General features: G+C 43.5%; 1 protein-coding gene across 3 annotated transcripts; it reads left to right on the plus strand.

The window, feature by feature from the left end:
• The first annotated feature begins 1,809 nt into the window (after positions 1-1,809).
• Positions 1,810-18,384, plus strand: ZNF45 (zinc finger protein 45). Of its 3 annotated transcripts, none has more exons than XM_010852562.1 (7): positions 1,810-1,878; positions 9,122-9,282; positions 9,366-9,438; positions 10,646-10,704; positions 12,458-12,632; positions 13,689-13,784; positions 15,814-18,384. In XM_010852562.1, the coding sequence occupies exons 5-7, from the start codon at positions 12,554-12,556 to the stop codon at positions 17,637-17,639; spliced, it is 2,001 nt and encodes a 666-aa protein (XP_010850864.1). In that variant the 5' UTR covers positions 1,810-1,878; positions 9,122-9,282; positions 9,366-9,438; positions 10,646-10,704; positions 12,458-12,553; the 3' UTR covers positions 17,640-18,384. The 3 variants fall into 3 exon arrangements, with proteins under 3 accessions (XP_010850864.1, XP_010850865.1, XP_010850863.1); XM_010852563.1 differs by having other exon boundaries at positions 12,476-12,632; XM_010852561.1 differs by having other exon boundaries at positions 12,506-12,632.
• Positions 18,385-20,587: the final 2,203 nt, after the last annotated feature.

Raw genomic sequence — 20,587 nt, forward strand, 5'->3', positions numbered from 1 at the left:
ATGATGTACTCGGCATATAAGTTAAATAAGCAGGGTGACAATATACAACCTTGACGTACTCCTTTTCCTATTTGGAACCAGTCTGTTGTTCCATGTCCAGCTCTAACTGTTGCTTTCTGACCTGCATATAGGTTTCTCAAGAGGCAGGTCAGGTGGTCTGGTATTCCCATCTCTTTCAGAATTTTCCACAGTTTATCATGATCCACACAGTCAAAAGCTTTGGCATAGTCAATAAAGCAGAAATAGATGTTTTTCTGGAACTCTCTTGCTTTTTCCATGATCCAGCGGATGTTGGCAATTTGATCTCTGGTTCCTCTGCCTTTTCTAAAACCAGCTTGAACATCTGGAAGTTCACGGTTCACGTATTGCTGAAGCCTGGCTTGGAGAATTTTGAGCATTACTTTACTAGCGTGTGAGATGAGTGCAATTGTGCGGTAGTTTGAGCATTCTTTGGCACTGCCTTTCTTTGGGATTGGAATGAAAACTGACCTTTTCCAGTCCTGTGACCACTGCTGAGTTTTCCAAATTTGCTGGGATATTGAGTGTAGCACTTTCACAGCATCACCTTTCAGGATTTGAAATAGCTCAACTGGAATTCCATCACCTCCACTAGCTTTGTTCGTCGTGATGCTTTCTAAGGCCCACTTGACTTCACATTCCAGGATGTCTGGCTCTAGGTCAGGGATCACACCATCGTGATTATCTTGGTCATGAAGCTCTTTTTTGTACAGTTCTTCTGTGTATTCTTGCCAGCTCTTCTTAATATCTTCTGCTTCTGTTAGGTCCATTCCATCTCTGTCCTTTACCGAGCCCATCTTTGCATGAAATGTTCCCTTGGTATCTTTAATTTTCTTGAAGAGATCTCTCACACATACCACGCCTTTACAATTATTTGCCATTTACTTTTCCATACATATTTCCAATTTCTGTCAGGAAACGAGGGGGGGAAAAAAAGCCAAGTTCTACAAGCGCCCGACAGCTTACACATATGCTGCTGCTACTGCTGCTGCCAAGTCGCTTCAGTCGTGTCCGACTCTGTGCGACCCCATAGACGACAGCCCACCAGGCTCCCCCGCACCTGGGATTCTCCAGGCAAGAACACTGGGATGGGTTGCCATTTCCTTCTCCAGTGCATGAAAGTGGGAAATCAAAGTGAAGTCGCTCAGTCGTGTCCGACTCTTCGAGACCCCATGGACTGCAGCCCACCAGGCTCCTCCATCCATGGGATTTTCCAGGCAAAAGTACTGGAGTGGGGTGCCATCGCCTTCTCCTACACATATGCTATGCTATGCTAAGTCGCTTCAGTCGTGTCCGACTCTTCGCGACCCCATGGACTGCAGCCCACCAGACTCCCCCGTCCCTGGGATTCTCCAGGCAAGAACACTGGAGTGGGCTGCCATTTCCTTCTCCAATGCATGAAAGTGAAAAGTGAAAGTGAAGTCGCTCAGTCGTGTCCAACTTATAGCGACCCCATCCACCTGCTAATTCAAAAGTAAAATTGCAGACAGGTGGGAAGCTCAGCGGCAGAGAGCATTCTGGGAGGTGTAGTCTCGGAGGCTTCCTGTGATTCGGAACTTCCGCTCCGGGAAAGCGCGGACGGGTTATTCGCTGCGCTGGGGAAATAAAAATCATAATCAGCGCTGTGCGTGTCTGCTGGTATTTCGCCTACCGGAGGGCAAGAACACGAACCTCGCTGCTTTCGTGGATTCTGGGAAATTCGATTCAGGCCTGCGATGTCGAACACGTCACTTCCTGTCGGGGGCGGGGTAGTGGCTCCTTCCCCTCTCGGGGATCCTGGGAAATGTAGTCCAGGGGCTGCGAATAGTTGGAGGTATTTCCGCTTTAGGAGATTGCGATTGCGGCCTTTGGTTCTCACAGGTAGGTGAGTGATTCCTTGGGAGCCTGCCGTCTCTTTTAACTTTTCTCACCCGGTCCTGGGATCAGCTGGACTCGGTATTCGGTCGCAGGGCAGAAAAGCCGCGACTTGCAACAGAGGGCGGGATGGAAGGGCGAGGGCGGCCGCTTGCCTTCCTCTTAACGGCTGGATTCTCTGCGTTTGGGGCGGTTCACAAGTCCTGGGGTTGTAGGCGGACTGAAATCGGCAGTTTGACTGTCTCCAGGTCTCTTTGCTGTCCAATCCGCCTCCTCCAGCACCTTCCACACCGTTAGTTACTTCCTAGCGAGGTAACGTTAGATGCGAATTTATTCTTTCTGTTCCTTGGATTCCTTTAATATAAAAAGGGATATTAAGAGTATAAGGCAGATACTCACTTGCCATTCGTAGATAGAAAAGCAGTCTATCGAAATAGTCAACCATTAGGAAACTGGCTGCAGAGGAGACTTTTGGGATCAATTTGTGCAGGTAGGTTGAAATTTTATTGTAGAGGATTTGAAAACAGGGTTAGTGAGTTTGGCCGTCTTTGTAAAAATTTGAAAGCATTCTCACTTAATCTTATTTTAAATATTATTTAAAGCTTGTATACTGATTATAGAAGAAATGCACATTCATTGTAGAGAATTCAGAAAATGTAGAGCTATGACATAGTCAAAACCATTACGAATTACCCATGTAGATACGTATGTTATAACTTGTAGGATGTGTATGACGTATATAGGACACAGACCTATAGGATATAGACGATTATCAACATTTAAGTGCACTTCTGTTTAGCAGCTTTTCTATATGTATTTATCTATATTATATACAATTGTTATCAGGTTATTCATATCCTTAACTCTTAATTCTGGAAATTTCCAGACAACCTGCCAGGCTCCTCTGTCCCTGGAATTCTCCAGGCAAGAATACTGGAGTGGGTTGCCCTTCCGTTCTCCAGGGGATCTTTCCGACCCAGGGATAGAACCTGGGTCTCTCTCATTGCTAGCAGATTCTTTACCATCTGAGCCATGGGGGAAGCCCCACAAAGTGTAATATAATGACTCCTGTGTAACAGTCATCCTGCTTCAGTTCTTGCTGATCTTGTTGCATCGCTCTATCCCCATGCACAGGTTTTTCCCATTGAGTATTTTAAAGCAAACCCAGATGTTGAGTCAATAGAACTTAAACATTAGTTATTATACCGAGACTATATTAATTTGCTAAAACTTGTTGTTCCGTTGTTCAGTTGGGTCCGACTCTTTGCAACCCCATGTACTGCAGCATGCCACATCACTGACACATCACTGAATGTAAGAGGCACCTGAAATGACAGATCCATGTATTATTTGTAAAAGTGGAAAAAAAATTCAAGATGGACTATTGAGTTGCAGCAGGGGGCGATATATCATAAAAACAAGTAAGCTGAAGTTAAAGATCATGACATGGTTAGATGAGAAGAAATAAGTTAGTGTATCTGAAGTACAGTGCCTCAGTTCAGTCGCTCAGTCATGCCCGACTCTTTGCGACCCCATGGACTGCAGCACGCCAGGCTTCCCTGTCCATTACCAACTCCCAGAGCTTGCTCTAACTCATGTCCATCCAGTCGGTGATGCCATCAACCATCTCATCCTCTGTTGTTTCCTTCTCCTCCTGCCTTCAGTCTTTTCCAGCATCAGAGTCTTTTCCAGTGAGTCAGCTCTTCGCATCAGATGGCCAAAGTATTGGAGCTTCAGCTTCTATTGGTACAAAATATCACAGCCTGGCTGGCATAGACAACAGAAACAGATTTTCTCACAGTCTGGAGCTAGGAGTCTGTCAGCAAATTTGGTTTCTTCTGAGGCCTCTCTCCATGGCTTGCAGATGGCTGCCTTCTTGTCATGTCCTCACAAGGTCTTTCCTTTGTGTGTGTGCATGCCCCTACTATCCCTATTTATGTCCAGTTTCTTCAAAGAAGGATACCAGTCAGATTGACTTAGGGCCCACCCTAATGACCTCATTTTAACTTAATCACCCCTTTAAATGCCTTGTCTGCCAATGCAGCCACATTCTGAGGTTCTGGTGATTAGGACTTCCATGTGTGAGTTTAGGGGTAGGACTCACAATTCAGTCCATAACAGGTATTAACAGCAACTCTACGATTTTTCACACTTGGCCACTAGGAGAATGTTTTTTATATAAGAACGTTAGAAAGAGTTGGAATTATGAAAGGAAAATGATAAGTTTCCTGTGCTTCTTTGGAGTTGCACTTGCCATGGGCATATAACTCTCAGTTTCATCTTTCTCTCCTATTAGGCTACAGGGACCTCTGATTCATGGACCTGGTCCTAATCTTTTTGGAGAGTCCAGCACAGGGTCGGCAGAAAGGAATTATTTAGTGAATAAGTGTGATGCAAACAGTCGCCCAGAGGGGCTATAGCCTGGAATTAGAGAACAAAACAGAAAGGCAGTCTATAGGCATATGCCTTGTCTGGTGCCTCACATTCCTTTGGCGAGCTGTAGAATTCATCAGCTTTTTCCGAGTGTTCAAAGTTTGATGTATCATCAACTCTCCTGCCTTCTGGGATGGCCCACACACTGTAAAGTGTATTTCTCTCTAAATAAATCTACTTTTTACCTTAAAAAAAAAAAGTTGATGTATCATTATGCCTAATTTTGTCATGTGTAAGACAGATTTCCTTGGAAGCAAATAAATTTTTTTTTTAAATGGAAGCATAGTTAATTTACAATGTTATGTTAGTTTCAAGCTTTCCAGATAACTCAGTTGGTAAAGAATCCACCTGCAATGCAGAAGACCCTGGTTCAATTCCTGGGTTGGGAAGATCTACTGGAGAAGGGATAGGCTACTCCCCCTAGTATTCTTGGACTTCCCTTGTGGCCCAGCTGGTAAAGAATCCGCTTGCAATGTGGGAGACCTGGTGTTGGATCCCTGGGTTGGGAAGATCCCCTGGAGAAGGGAAAGGGTACCCTCTCCAGTAGAGTCAGACACAACTGATGACTTTTACTTTCATGTTAGTTTTAGGTATGCAGCACAGTGATTCAGTTATTTATATATATGAGCATATATGTGTGTGTATATGTGTGTATATATATATATTCAGTACATATGTATATATAGTCTTTTCAGATTCTTTTCCCTAAAGGTTACTATAAAATACTGAGTATAGTTCCCTGTGCTGTACAGTGAGTCCTTGTTGATTATCTGTTTTGTGTATAGAACTGTGTATATTTTAATCCCAAACTCCTAATTTGTCCCTCTGCCTTCCCCTGGTAACCATAAATTTATTGTCAAATCGATGTTAGTGTTCAGTTTTTTGTTTGTTATGTCAGGATTGTGATGGGGATGCTGAGAAAAGCTAACATTTGTTGGGCACCTCTTCTGTTTCAGTGAATTTCCAGTGCAATAATTATTATTGTCATTTTTTAAATGAAGAAACAGTCGAAGACAGTTGAATAAATGACCTGGTGACCCAGCAAGGGGCAGAGCCAGAGTTAAACCTCAGCAGCTAGCTTTAAAACCTTGTTCCAGCACTCTGTGGCCAGCACAGCTTACTTAACTTCTCTGTGCCTCGGTTTTCTCACATCAGGTAACCACAGAATTAAAGTTTTGGGGGCTTCCCTAGTGGCTCAGATGGTAAAGAATCTGCCTTCAATGCAGGAGACCTGGGTTCAATCCCTGGGTTAGGAAGATCCTCTGGAGAAGGAAATGGTACCCCACTCCAGTATTCTTGCCTGGAGAATTCCATGGACAGAGGAGCCTGGCGGGCTACAGCTGAGGGGGTCACAAAGAGTTGGACATGTGATGATTAAAAGAAATATGATGTGGAAAGTGCTTGAAATGGTGCCTGGCACGTAGTACATCCTATATGTATTATAGACTACAGTTGTACTTTTTTTCTATTACAGAAGAGTATGCAGTATGAAAAATGCAGTGAGTTATTAAAAGTGCAAAGAATATTTTAGGGTTTTCTTTTCTCCCCCATTTTCTTTTAATAGTTCAATTTGACCATACAGTTGAGCAAAAATGAATCGTTTCCATAATAACCTTTGTTGAAACTGATAACTAACAGAATTGGTTGTCTTTTGAACCTAGTCAGTTCCTAGGGGCAGAGAAGGCAATGGCACCCCACTCCAGTACTCTTGCCTGGAAAATCCAATGGATGGAGCAGCCTGGTAGGCTGCAGTCCATGGGGTCACTAAGAATAGGACACGACTGAGTGACTTCACTTTTACTTTTCACTTCCATGCATTGGAGAAGGAAATGGCAACCCACTCCAGTGTTCTTTCCTGGAGAATCCCAGGAACTGGGGAGCCTGGTGGGCCGCCATCTGTGGGGTCGCACAGAGTCAGACACAACTGAAGCAACTTAGCAGCAGCAGCAGCAGCGGTTCCTCGGGGATAATCATATGGTCTCTATTGCGTTAAAAAGGCCTGAGTCTGCACCATTCACTATGGTAGCCATTGGCCACGTGAGACTGTTGTTCTTCAAATGTTGCTGGTGCCAACTGAGATGTGCTGTTAAGTGTAGGACACACAAGAGATTTCAAACACTGAAAAAGAATGTAAAATATCTCTGTTGCAGGTTGAAGTAATATTTTGGATATGTTGCATTAAATATATTGTTAAAATAAAGGCTACTTCTTTTTACATTTTTCAACATGTCTGCTAGAAACATTTAAATTACCCATGTAACTTGCATTATGTTTCAGCTGGGCACCACTGGTATAAATGGAAGCCTCCATTTTTCCTCTGAGGATTTGCCTCCTGGGGCATTTACAAATTACTCCTACCTCTTTAGACCTTCGAGGGCATCTTACAACAGAGAGAAGAAGGAGGCTAGTCATCAGGAGGCCTGAGTGCCAGTTCTAGTCCTGTCATGGGCTTCCTGGCTATTAGGCATTTCAGATAACAGTTTGAGGGGCAGAATAGAATACTGCAGTGGTTCCCAAACTTGGGCCATATTGGAATCACCTAAGGAAGTTGGTAAAAACCCAGTCCTTTTACCATTTCAATGAATCTGGGCTTCTGTGGGTTTGTTTGTTTATTGAATTTTTTTTTTTTTTTTTTTACAGTATAGTTTCTGTTTTATGTTTTGGCTTTTTGCCTGTGAGGCATGTGGAATCTCCCTGACCAGAGATTGAACCCACACCCCCTGCAGTGGAAGGCAAAATCTTAACCATTGGACCACCAGGGAAGTCCCTGGACCAATGTGTTCTCTTTTAGCTTTCTGGATGATTGTGATGGTGTTCCAATCACTTCCTATTCACCTTATTTAGGAAGGCGGAATCCCTGTCCTAAACAGTATGAGATATCTGCGTCGGGCAGATGAGGTTGGCAGCAGTTTGTTTATCACATACAGCCATGCAAGGCCACACATGGTTGCACTTGGGACTTGAATGAAGCAGCAGTGGCTCTGGGAGGCAGGCTCTGTATTAAACAGAGGGTAGGATGGCAACCCACTCCAGTGTTCTTGCCTGGAGAATCCCAGGGACAGGGGAGCCTGGTGGGCTCTCGTCTGTGGGGTCGCACAGAGTCAGACACGACTGAAGCGTCTTAGCAGCAGCAGCAGCAGGGTAACCCTTGGTTCTGGCAGGAGGATGTGGTTGGCTTGCTGGAACAATTTTGAAGCTGGCACAGAGGCAAAACCTGTTAGGTTGAGAACTAGGTGGGCTACATCTGATCATTTGATGGGGTGAACTGTGTCAGGTCTTCATTTATAAAGGTGATCGAATGACAGCATGGAGAGGTTACCAAGAAAGAAGGTTTTCTGTACCAAGAAAGAAGTTTCCCCCAAAAAGAGACACAGCATGCCACCCAGGGCCATACAAGGCCTGTCGCACACAGGAGTCGTGGAGCAGAGCAAGAGGACTGTGTCTTTATGACTATAGTGGTGGGAAGTAAATAGGTGGTGAGATCCCACTTTGGGGCACTAAGAACAGGAGAGCAGGGGGCAGTGGTTGGGCGGGTTATCTTACATTGACTAAAAAGTTTGTTTGAATTTTTTCCATAACATGTTATGGACCCTTGTGACCCTCACATGCCTTGGGAAGCTGGCTTGTGGGGAATGTGTTACTAACTGTGGTTGACAGTCTGGCCCTGTGATTCAACAGACTGAGGAAGAAGTCAGGAATCACAGATGTTAAATAGCTAGAATCTAAAAACATGGTTAAGGGATGGGACTTGTTGGCGGTCCAGTGGTTAGGACTCTGCACTTCCACTGCAGGGGACATATGTTGATCTCTGGTTGGGGAACTAAGATCCCACATGCCATGTGGTGCTGGCAAATAAATAAATTAGTTAATTAATGAATTAAAATAAAATATGGTTAAGGGAATTCCCTGGCAGTTCAGTCTTTAGGCCCAGCACTTTCATTTCAGGGGCCCAGATTCGATCCCTAGTTGGGGAACTAAGATCCCACAAGCCATGAGGTACAGCCAATAAATGAATAAATAAAAACATGGTCAACTCACAGGCGAACCAGCCGGATGGGGAGTCTTCCCCAGGGAAAAGGTCATGTCTGGAGAGAGCAGAGGAGCTAGGAGCTAGGCCTTCTGGGCTCTGTGAGGCTCAAAGGTGTCAGGGGAGAACTGGGCATTTTAGGCCTTACGATAGAGCTGACCGGAGCTTGGGAACTACTGCATGTTGATCACGGTTACCACCCCGTGTCCTGTTACCTGGGGTTCGTTTCCTGGTGCAGTGTCCTGACTGGACAATGAAATCACAGGCTGGGGTGCTCGGAGAGGGGTAAGAGTGCAGATGTTAGCAACCCTCCTCCACAGTTTCTGACTTAATTAGTTGTGAATAAGTTCTGAGGATTTCTTCGTCTTTGTTTTGTTTAAAAAAAAAATTTTTTTTAAATACAGCTTTTATAAGTTGCTTTCCATTTAAAGTCTGACCATTTTTTAAAAATTCCCCTGTGAGTCTGATGTGCTATTAGGTTAGGCTCTCGGTGAAAATCTTGACTCTTCTGTTGGCCACTGGTTAATCATAACCAAGTTAATTCCTGATTTACAGATCAGACCTTGGGACTAAGTAGTGGCATGTTGGAGATGCCAGTATTCAAATACCAGTGGTCTGATTCCAAAGCCGCCACCCTTCCTGACTCTGTTCTCATCTCCTTCAAGCGGATCCTCTGACTTCAGAGTCCTCTTCCAGTTTCCATGTCTGTCTTCTGTCCCCAGCTCTCAACCTCTCATTTCTCTTTTCATGAGACCTCAGACTCCCATCTGTGTATTTTTTTTTCCCTAGAAGCAACAGAGATACAAGATCTAGAAGATTAGCTCCTTTGTGAGAGTGGATTCAGGTTCCTCCCCACCTCTTGACCTCACCAAGCCTTGGCTTCCTCGTCTGTTACGTGGAAACAACAGTCATGACCATCATCATTTACTGAGAACTTTCTAAAATGCCAGGTACAGGGCTAAGGGCATTGAGCTCATTCATCCCTCACAGTAACCCTAGGACTGACATTCTCTTTTTTTCCCTCCTGTTGTAGCTGAGGAGAGGCACAGAGGTGGAGGTGATCAGACCAGCGTCACACCGCTCGTACGACACTAGATTCTTCACAGGTGTGTGGGAGGTACCTAATGGAGCAATGTGTGCCAAGTGCGTCTCAAGGTCCCTAGCGCGTACTTAGTGCTTGTGTGGTGTTAAACGTCGCCATTTGTGTTGTTTCTGTCATTACTATGATTAGCTTGTTAATTAAAATGGCATACTGATTAAGTTACTGTTAAGTAATAGGATTCTGTTCATTTTTCTTCAGCTCAATGGTATGAGTTTTTTTAAGGCCCTACTGATAGCAAAGTCAAATTAGCAAGGTCTTATATCTTTGAAAAAGTGGTCATTCGTAGTGTCATGAAAAATTTGACACTACGACTATGAAAGTGGAATAGTGGTTACCAGGGGCCAAGGGGATAGGCAGTGGAGAGTTAAGCGTTTGATGAGTATAGAGTTTCAGTTCCTGGTGGTGGAAAAGTTCTAGAGACAGATAGTGATGGTGATTCACAATATGAACATACCTAATGAACTCAACACCCTAAAAAAATGGTTCAAACATAAAATTTTATGTGATATATATTTTACACAGGGAAAAAAATCATCAATGTAATCTTAAATATTACTGCAAAGGCATCAAATTAAGTATGACAAACCAAGCAAGAATAACATGTCAGAGGCTAAAGGTGATTTTCATATGACAAAGCAACAGCCTCTGAAGGATCCAGTGATAGAAACTATTTATGAGGACAGGTTTTTCATTACTGAACATGACCTGCTTTCTGCTGCTACTGAGAAATAAGGTGCCTTGGAAGTGTTCTTTGAGCTTTCCGTCTACTCATTTAATTCTGACAGTAATCCTAGGCATTGTTTTGTGTTTATACTCCAGGTTTAATTAAAATTAAAAGTATAAGTTCTATTCGAATGGTGAAAAGTTACGTTAGCCTGTGCATTTTGCCACATAAGTTGTACTGAAATTGTGAATACAAGTTAATTATTTTAGCAAAGACAGTAGGTGTACAAGATAGACATTGTTAATCCCTCCATTTTCTGCTGTGCTCTGGGTTCAATCCCTGGGTGGGGAATATCCCCTGGAGAAGGAAATGGCAACCCACTCCAGTATTCTTGCCTGGGAAATCCCATAGACAGAGGAGTGTGGTGGGCTGCAGTCCATGGGTTCTCAAAAGAGTCAGACACAACTTAGCAACTGAACAATAACAACATGGGTCAGTGACATCCTTGACCAGACTTTGACAGTTTTTTTCCTTCTTCTCCCATCAGGCCTTCCCAAGACTCAGCAGTTCCCCAGAAGGAGGAGGAAAAAAATGTCCAAGTTCAAGGTGAGTTGGGCTTGCCTTTCTAGGCATTCAGTTGTCACCTCATTTCTCAGCAATTAAACACATCCTGTTTCTCTTTCTTGGGAAGCCCTGAAGTGAACAGTTGAAGTGAACAGTAGGCATCTGAGAACGTCTTCCAAGAAGAGTGCCAGATGATCACTGGTTTTTAATTTTAATATAGTTTCATTTTTGTTGTTTTATCACTTTTTTGTAATTTCCTATCAGAGTAGAATAGAAGATGTTAAAATAATGCTGTATACAAGTGATTCTTCAGAGAAGGCAGTGGCACCCCACTCCAGTACTTTTGCCTGGAGAATCTCATGGACGGAGGAGCCTGGTAGGCTGCAGTCCATGGGATCGCTAAGAGTCAGACACGACTGAGCAACTTCACTTTCACGTTTCACTTTCATGCATTGGAGAAGGAAATGGCAACCCACTCCAGTGTTCTTGCCTGGAGAATCCCAGGGACAGGGGAGCCTGCTGGGCTCCTGTCTATGGGGTCGCACAGAGTCGGACACGACTGAAGTGACTTAGCAGCAGCAGCAGCACAAGTGATTCCTAGTCATGAGTGATTGTGCCCTCAGGCCATGTCTGGAAAAATTTTTGCTGTCTGACTTGGGGGATGTTACTGATACAGTACACAAGAGCCAAGGACACTGCTAAATACCCTGCAGTGCACGCAGCAGCCCCCTTCAACAAAGAATCATCTGGCCTCAAATGTCAGAAGTGCCAAGGCTGTGAAACCATACTGTCCCCAGTGCTGTACAAGAACAGTAGCCAAATGTAGGTGAAAATATGTGTAATCAGTTCAGTCGCTCAGTCGTGTCCGACTCTTTGCGACCCCATGAACCGCAGCATGCCAGGCCTCCCTGTCCATCACCATGCTCAAAAAACCAAAGCTTGAAATCTGTAATAGGAATTTTACAGAATCCTAATATAAAACCCCAGTTGGAGTATGTGCAAAGAATATTAACAGGTGGGACTTCCCTGGAGGTCCAGTGTTAAATATTCTGTGCTTCCACTACAGAGGGGTGTGCCTTCAGTCCCTGGTTGGGGAACTAAGATCCCACGTGCCATGTGGTACGACCAAGGTAATTAAAAAAAATATATATATATATATATTGGCCATGTCCTGCCTGCCATGGGACACACACAGTAGGATTTGCTCCAGGACCTTGCTTCAGACAAGGAAGCTACTCCTCTATGAATCCACTGATACCTCTGTTGCTGAAAAAAAATAAAAATTAAAAAAAAAAAGAATATTAACAGGCCAAGTTCTGAAGAAAAAAATAAAAACACCTAGTAAATATGTGAAAATATGATAAGCTAATTAATGATCAAATAAGTGCAAATAATCAAATTAGTTGTTCTTTTACTAAGTTTGCCTAGGATTTAAAAATATGGTTATATTCCAAGTGTGGGATATGGAGAATTGGGGCTACTTATATACTCTTGGAGGAGGATAAAATAAGGGAAAAGTTGAGAAGAAAATCTGCTGTTGTACATAACAATTTTGAAGCTGCCTATTCTTTGACATGGTAATTTTTCACTGTTTGGAACTTATCCTAAAGAAATAATCAGAAGGAAAGCAAAAAAATCTATATGAAAAGTTGTTCTTTTCAGCATTTATTATAAAAAGAAAAATATATACAACATAAATGCGTTATTGGGGACGTTTAATTATGTTACAGTAAAATTGACTCTGGTCTCTCAGCACCTGGAACCACTTTATACACATCCTGCCCACTTTTCTCAGTTGTTACCCTTCCTCCAGGGAGAATCAGGAGTGTGATTGATGTTGTAGGAGGCAGTGACCTTCAAGGATGTGGCCGTGGTCTTCACAGAGGAGGAGATGGGGCTGCTGGACTTGGCCCAGAGGAAGCTGTACCAGGAAGTGATGCTGGAGAACTTCCGGAACCTGCTCTCAGTGGGTGAGGACGGGTGCCCTCTGTAACTGAACAGAGACCCCCTGCAATATTTATGTGCCCTTGAACAGGCAGAGCTTCGGAGCTCTTGGACCAAATTTCGGTTTTCTAATCAGCATGAGATGCAGAGATCGCAGGGCTTTTTGTTTGTTAGTTTGTTTTAATATTTATTTATTTGGCCGCATCAGGTCTTAGTTGAGGTGCACGGGGTCTTGTTGCTTCATGCAGGATCTTTCATTGAAGTGCACGTTCTCTAGTTGCAGTGCATTGGCTTAGTTGCCCCATGGCGTGTGGGAACTTAGCTCCCTGACCAGGGACTAAACCTGTACCCCTGCATTGGAAGGCAGATTCGTAACCACTGGACCGCCAGGGAAGTCCCACAGAAATAGTGTTTTTCTTTCTCTGCTGACCAAAATGTGTTTGTAAACATACTATAAATTGTCCGCATGATTGCTCTACCTTTTTGGCTTTTCAGATTGTAATCATCTCCAATTAGTGGGTCATGACATTCTTTAAGGAATTGAAATAAAATAGGGTAGAAAATATCACAGCATTTGGCAGTAACTGCACAATGCGATAAAAACTATGGCCTGTTGCCAAGAAGAGTATGAGAAATGGTGAAAAGGGTGTAATGAAAATAATGTCTTCCAGTAATTTATACTTAGTCTACATATCCTGGGGGCTTCCCAAGTGGCTCAGTAGTAAAGAATCCACCTGCAATGCAGGAGATATGGGTTCCATCCTTGGTCGGGAAGATCTCCTGGAGAAGGAAATGGCAACCTACTGCAGTATTCTTGCCTGGAAAGTCCCATGGACAGAGGAGCCTGGTGGGCTACAGTCTATGCGGTCTCAAGAGTTGGACATGACTTAGCAACTAAACAGCAACAGCAATGACTACACATCCTCGATTTTGCATAAAATATATTTCTGCCAATGGGTCATAATTGAAAGCTTGGAAAACACTGATTTTGATGTCAGTGTTGATATAGTGTAAACCACCATTTTTCATAATTTGGGCTTCTAATACATTCATTTTCAATGTTTGTCCTTGCCTTTTTACAGGGCATCAATCCTTCACACCAGATGTACCATCCCAATTAGAGAGAGAAGAAAAGCTGCAAATGATAAAGACAGCAGCCCAGAGCTGCTGTTCCTCGGGTGAGAGTCCTGTGACTCTGAGTCTGTCCTCCTTCTTGTGGCCTCTCCAGCTGTGGCTCTGGTCCAAGTCATAGTCTGGATTACTGCCACAGTCTTTGTAATGCTCTCTCTTCTGCTTTGCTTTTTCACAGTCAGTTCTCCACTCCAAGTGATTCTTTTAAATTCAAGCATTGTCATTTCTCTGCTCAGATCTCTCATTCAAAATAAAATCCCAGTATAGAAAGTGGCTTGTGATGTCCCCTATACCCGTCAGTTTTATAGTCTACTTTCAGAAACAACTTTTTCACAGGGCAGGGATAACATAAGGGTCAAAATATTGACTCCTAAATGAAAAAGGAAAATCTTCACCCATTCAGGAAAAGGGTATAAGAATTTCAGAGACATTCCATCTGTATACCCCATGGCCATCTTTATGCCCTATGCTTTTTTATTTTTTTTGCCTTCCGAGTGATTCTTGCCAAGATTTTTTTTTTCTTTTTCACACTGTGTGGCTTGTGGGATCTTAGTTCCCTGACCAAGGATCCAACCTGGGCCCTTTGCAATGAGAGCGCAGTGTCCTAACAATTAGACCATCAGGAAATTCCCTGATTTTGTGATCATCGTGATTTTCTCTCAGCAGCATTCACTTAGGTTAGCCCTGCATCTAGTGAAGCCTTTCAGCTTCCCAGCTGTTTCCACTGCCTTTCCTGTGATGAGTAAGTTACCTGCAAAATCTCTCTTACTTTTGTAACATGGCTCAAACTGTCACAGAGACGTCAAACTAGGATTTATTTATCCATCCAGCATGTACTTCTGGAACACTGACCGTATCAGACAGAGTTCTGGGAGTGGTGATAAACCTGTGAACAGTACAAAATGCTTGTCCCTGTGGGTATTACATTCAAGCATGAGAAGACATAAAACGAAAAAGATCAAGGACTTTTTGTGCCCTATACTATGTATATAGTATGTCAGATGGGAATATGTGCTATGTAAAAATAAGACAGTGTATGGCTAATGGAGATTTCCAGGAATGTAGAATCAGATCAGATCAGATCAGTCGCTCAGAATGTAGAATAGATAGGGAGAATTTAGTATATGATATTGTACGGTAATAAAAGAGGCATCACTGATAAGGCATTATTTGAAAAGACACCTCTAAAGAAGTTAGTAGCAAGCTATATGACTAATTGGTGGAACAGAGTTCCAAGGAGAGTGTAACTCTTCCTGTCCAATACTGACTTTTAAAATCTGTATTCCACCCTATTTATTTACTCCTTGCAAGGTCTTACTCTGTTGTAAAAATTAGGTTATCTTTTAATTTTTCAGTCTTTATTTTTCCCCCAGGGAAGTTGTAGGAATTTTATTGATGTGAAGTTTTAGAATAGTGTATGTTATTATAGTAAACTTTTCTGCATATTGTTTTCCTGAAGGATATTTCCCAGCAGAAGACAAAAGACCACTCTCTCTGCTTATACTCTGAACTTTAGGCCCTTAGGTGATAAATTATTTTCTCCTAAACATCTATCTTTCCAACCTACCAGGGCCTTCAAAGCTCCTTCCAGTGGAGTAAACTTCTAATAAAGCAAAAGTTTTCAACACTGCTTGGGGGTGTCTTCTGATAATCTGTCAGTAAGGGTCTTACTTGAGCTTTTGAGCATTTGGATCAGATGTGCAATTATGTGAAAGCTGTTTATGAAACACTTGTTGCAGCAGAGAAAGTAAGGCTTTGAGTAACATGCAGCCTCATCTTGGTAAACATTCCCTAGGAGGTATTTTTCTTGCTCTATAGCTACTAGATCTCTAATTTATATTTCAGCTATGAAACTTATTATGATTCTAAATGAATCCCACTGATGTGTAGTGAAAGGGAGCCTGGTGGAACACCTCTCGGTGTCTGGAGGTATGCAAAGGATACATGATGCTGAAGAAAAATAGAAGTTTTTCATGTCCTCATAAGGCCTTAGGGTGTGGGCCTAAGTTTATAACCTTGGCATTTCTGAGCAAAGCACTCATATGCCCCATCTTTTAATTTTCTTTATCCTCTTAGGAAATCAGAATCTAAATGGCATAGAGACTCTTCAAGAAGTTGGATTAAGGTATCTGCCACACGAAGAATTTTTCTGCTCAAAAATCTGGCTACAGGTTACAGAGGAATTAACCAGGTGTCGAGATTCCATGGGAATTATTCAAGGAATTGGCTCTCAGTTGGAAAAACAAAGTGACACACTCTATAAAGATGAGTTCAGTAAAGACTTCAGTCAGAGTTCACATCTTCAAGTTCAGCGCAGAGACTACACTGGAGGAAAACCCTATAAAGGGGTGGAGTGTGGGAAGGGTTTCATATGGGGCTCTTACCTTCAAATGAACCGGACAGCCTCCACAGGAGAGAAGCCCTATAAATGTGAAAAATGTGAAAACACCTTCCGTCGGTTTTCAAGTCTTCAAGCCCATCAGAGAGTCCACAGTAGAGCAAAACTGAACAATCATGATATGTCACACAAAGGTTTTAGTCAGAGGTCATATCTTCATCAACATCAAAGAGTCCCTGCTGGAGAGAATCCACACAGATTAGAGGAGTGTGGGAGGAACATCAGAAAAAGCTCACATTTTCAGGCTCCTCTAATAGCCCACCCATTGGAGAAACCCTATAAATGTGAGGAATGTGGGCTGGGCTACAGTAAGCGCTCCTATCTCCATGTCCATCAGAGAGTTCACACGGAAAAGAAACCTTATCAATGTGAAGAGTGTGGGAAGGGCTTCAGTTGGCATTCACGCCTGCAAGCTCATCAGCGAATCCACACTGGGGAGAAGCCTTACAAATGTGATGCGTGTGGCAAGGGCTTCAGTTATAGCTCACACCTGAACATCCATTGTAGAATCCACACAGGTGAGAAACCGTATAAGTGTGAGGAGTGTGGGAAAGGCTTCAGTGTGGGTTCCCATCTCCAAGCCCATCAGATAAGCCACACAGGAGAGAAACCTTACAAATGCGAGGAGTGTGGGAAGGGCTTCTGCCGGGCCTCAAATCTTCTGGACCATCAGAGAGGCCATAGTGGTGAGAAACCCTATCAATGCGATGCATGCGGAAAGGGCTTTAGTCGTAGCTCAGATTTTAACATTCATTTTAGAGTCCATACAGGAGAGAAACCATATAAATGTGAGGAGTGTGGGAAAGGTTTCAGTCAGGCCTCAAATCTTCTGGCCCATCAGAGAGGCCACACTGGAGAAAAACCGTACAAATGTGGTACATGTGGGAAGGGCTTCAGCCGGAGTTCAGATCTTAACGTTCATTGTCGAATCCACACAGGAGAGAAGCCCTATAAATGTGAAAAATGTGGGAAGGCCTTCAGTCAGTTCTCAAGCCTTCAAGTGCATCAGAGAGTCCACACTGGCGAGAAACCGTATCAGTGTGCAGAGTGTGGGAAAGGCTTCAGTGTGGGCTCGCAGCTGCAGGCCCATCAGAGGTGCCATACTGGAGAGAAACCCTACCAGTGTGAGGAGTGTGGGAAAGGCTTCTGTCGGGCCTCAAATTTTCTGGCTCACCGTGGAGTCCACACAGGAGAGAAACCGTACCGATGTGATGTGTGTGGTAAACGCTTCAGACAGAGATCATACCTTCAAGCCCACCAGAGGGTTCACACTGGAGAGAAACCATATAAGTGTGAGGAGTGTGGTAAGGTCTTCAGTTGGAGCTCATACCTCCAGGCCCATCAGAGAGTCCACACAGGGGAAAAACCATATAAATGTGAAGAGTGTGGGAAAGGCTTCAGTTGGAGCTCCAGTCTTACAATTCATCAGCGAGTCCATGCTGGGGATGAGGGTGACAAAGACTTTGCCTCATCAGAGAATACATACAGCAAAGAATCTCTATAAAATTGCGTGAGTTAATACCTCACATGCGTGCTGAAATAGTCCTGTCGTAGAAAACAAAACATTTATTTCCTCCAGAACTCGCAAAGTGTCATGGTGGTTGGATGACCACACAGCAGAGAAGCCTCATGAGTGTGGAGACAGAGAGCTTCATTCAGAACCTTGACATTTAGCAGATACTACATGGATGAGAGGCATGGGAAGGATGGGTCCGATCTGGAGGGAACCAAAAGTACTAAGACAGAAATGCCCAAATCTCTTCCACTAGAATAGAAGCTCCCGGAAGGCATGGACTTTGTTTACAGCAAGTCCACTCTGCCTCTTCAATGCCTACCACACTGCAGGTGTCCAGCAATGTTAAATGAGTTAAAGGGAGAAGTCACTTTTGAAATTTTTATTCAGTTCCTCTCTAAAGTTTTCTATAAACTTGTAAACAGAGGAATTCTCCAAGGCTTGGAGGATTGGATTAGACACTTGGGGTCATCTTCCCAGCCCTGCAGGTCTTGTGAACTAGTGCTTATCAAACTGAAGGTCATAACCCATTAGTGGGTCCAGAATCACCAGGTTGTGTGTGACCAGCAATTTTGTATGCTAACAGTTCCTTATTGAGATGTAATTTGCATGCAAGCACATGCATAAATCTCAAGTTTACAGCTTCGTGAATTTTGATAAATGTATCTACTTGTGTAATCATCACCAAAATCAATATATACCACATTTCTATTAAACCTGAATGTTTCCTTGTGTACCATTCTTGTCAGTTCTACCTCCAGTGGCAGCAAGTATGATGATTTCTATATGGTGTATTAACTAGATCTGTCTGACAATATTTGTGTATCAACACAGGTTTCTTTATTTTGGTAAATATTTAGGAGTGGGATTGTTGGGTTGTAAGAGTATGTCTAACTTTGTGAAAAACAGGTGTTTCTAAAGTGGATATACCATTTTGCACTCCCACCACCAGTGCATATCAGGGTTTTATTTTTTAACATTTCAGTAGTTTTATAGTGGTTTCTCATGTTGGTCTTAATTTATATTTCCCTAATGACTAAGTTTGGAGAAGGCAATGGCACCCCACTCCAGTACTCTTGCCTGGAAAACCCCATGGACGGAGGGGCCTGGTTGGCTGCAGTCCATGGGGTCGCAAAGAGTCGGACACGACTGAGCGACTTCACTTTCACTTTTCACTTTCATGCATTGGAGAAGGAAATGGCAACCCACTCCGGTGTTCTTGCCTGGAGAATCCCAGGGACGGCGGAGCCTGGTGGGCTGCCGTCTATGGGGTCCCACAGAGCTGGACACGACTGAAGCGACTTAGCAGCAGCAGCAGCAATGACTAAGTTGAGCATCTTTATACATGAATGTTTGATAACCATAGACCTATTTTCTTTGGTGAACTGTTTTCTTGTTCTAGATTTTTGAGTTAGTTATATGTTCTGGACACTTGTCCTTTGTCAGTTATGTGTTTTGCAGATATTTTGTCACAGCGTGTGGTTTTTGTTTTTGCCACATAGTATTTTTCACAGAGCATTTAAGTTTTTTAAATTTTTGATGAAGTTCAGTTTTTGTCTTCTGCGATTGTGCTTTGGGTTTCAGATATAATAACTCTGCCTAATTTAATGTCACAAAGGTTTTTCTGCCCCCACTTTTTTTTCCTACTCTAAAAGTTGCACAGTTTCAGGTTTTACATTTAGGTCTATGATCCATTTGAATTAATATTTATTTATTTGGCCATGCCAAGTCTTATTGGTGGCACGTAGGATCTATGCTCTTGCGGCATGCAGAATCTTTAGTTATGGGGTTCTGGGATCTAGTTCCCTGACCACAGATCAAACCCAGGCCCCCCTGCAGTGGAAGCCAGAATCTTAGCCACTGAACTACCACAAAAGTCTCTGACTCATTGACTTTGGTGACTCAGACTCATATGAGAGACACAATAAAGAATCAACCAAGTTACTGTATTCTCTTGGGCCCATGAAGGCTATAATACACTTTTGAGCTTGTATGTTTTTTGCTTCGCCACACTTGTAGGATCTCTAATCTCAGCCAGGGATTGACCCCAAGCCACTGCAGTGAAAGCCTGGAATTCTAACCCGTGATTCAGCAGGGAAGTCCCTATAATACAACCTTAAAGTGTTTTTAAGTTTTTCTCGGGCCCAGGAGGGCCGAGAGGAACCACTCCACGTTCAAGGTCAGGAGGGGTGGCTGTGAGGAGATACCCCTCGTCCAAGGTAAGGAGCAGCGGCTGCACTTTGCTGGAGCATCCGTGAAGAGATACGCCGTGTCCGAGGTAAGAGAAACCCAAGTAAGATGGTAGGTGTTGCGAGAGGCATCAGAGGGCAGACACACAAACCATAATCACAGAAAGCTGCTGCTGCTGCTAAGTCGCTTCGGTCATGTCCGACTCTCTGCGACCCCATAGATTGCATCTCACCAGGCTCCCCCATCCCTGGGATTCTCCAGGCAAGAACACTGGAGTGAGTTGCCATTTCCTTCTCCAACACATGAAAGTGAAAAGTGAAAGTGAAGTTGCTTAGTCGTGTCCGACTCTCAGCAATCCCCATGGACTGCAGCCTACTGGGCTCCTCTGTCCATGGGATTTTCCAGGCAAGAGTACTGGAGTGGGGTGCCATTACCTTCTCCACACAGAAAGCTAGTCAATCTAATCACATGGACCACAGCCTTGTCTAACTCAATGAAACTAAGCTATGCCATGTGGGGCTACCCAAGATGGGCAAGTCATGGTGGAGAGATCTGACAGAATGTGGTCCACTGGAGAAGGGAATGGCAAACCACTTCAGTATTCTTGCCTTGAGAACCCCATGAACAGTATGAAAAGGCAAAATGATAGGATACTGAAAGAGGAACTCCCCAGGTCAGTAGGTGCCCAATATGCTACTGGAGATCAATGGAGAAATAACTCCAGAAAGAATGAAGGGATGGAGCCAAAG

This window comes from Bison bison, unplaced genomic scaffold (genome assembly GCF_000754665.1).
Source record: "Bison bison bison isolate TAMUID 2011002044 unplaced genomic scaffold, Bison_UMD1.0 scf7180017864313, whole genome shotgun sequence".
Taxonomy (NCBI): domain Eukaryota; kingdom Metazoa; phylum Chordata; class Mammalia; order Artiodactyla; family Bovidae; genus Bison; species Bison bison.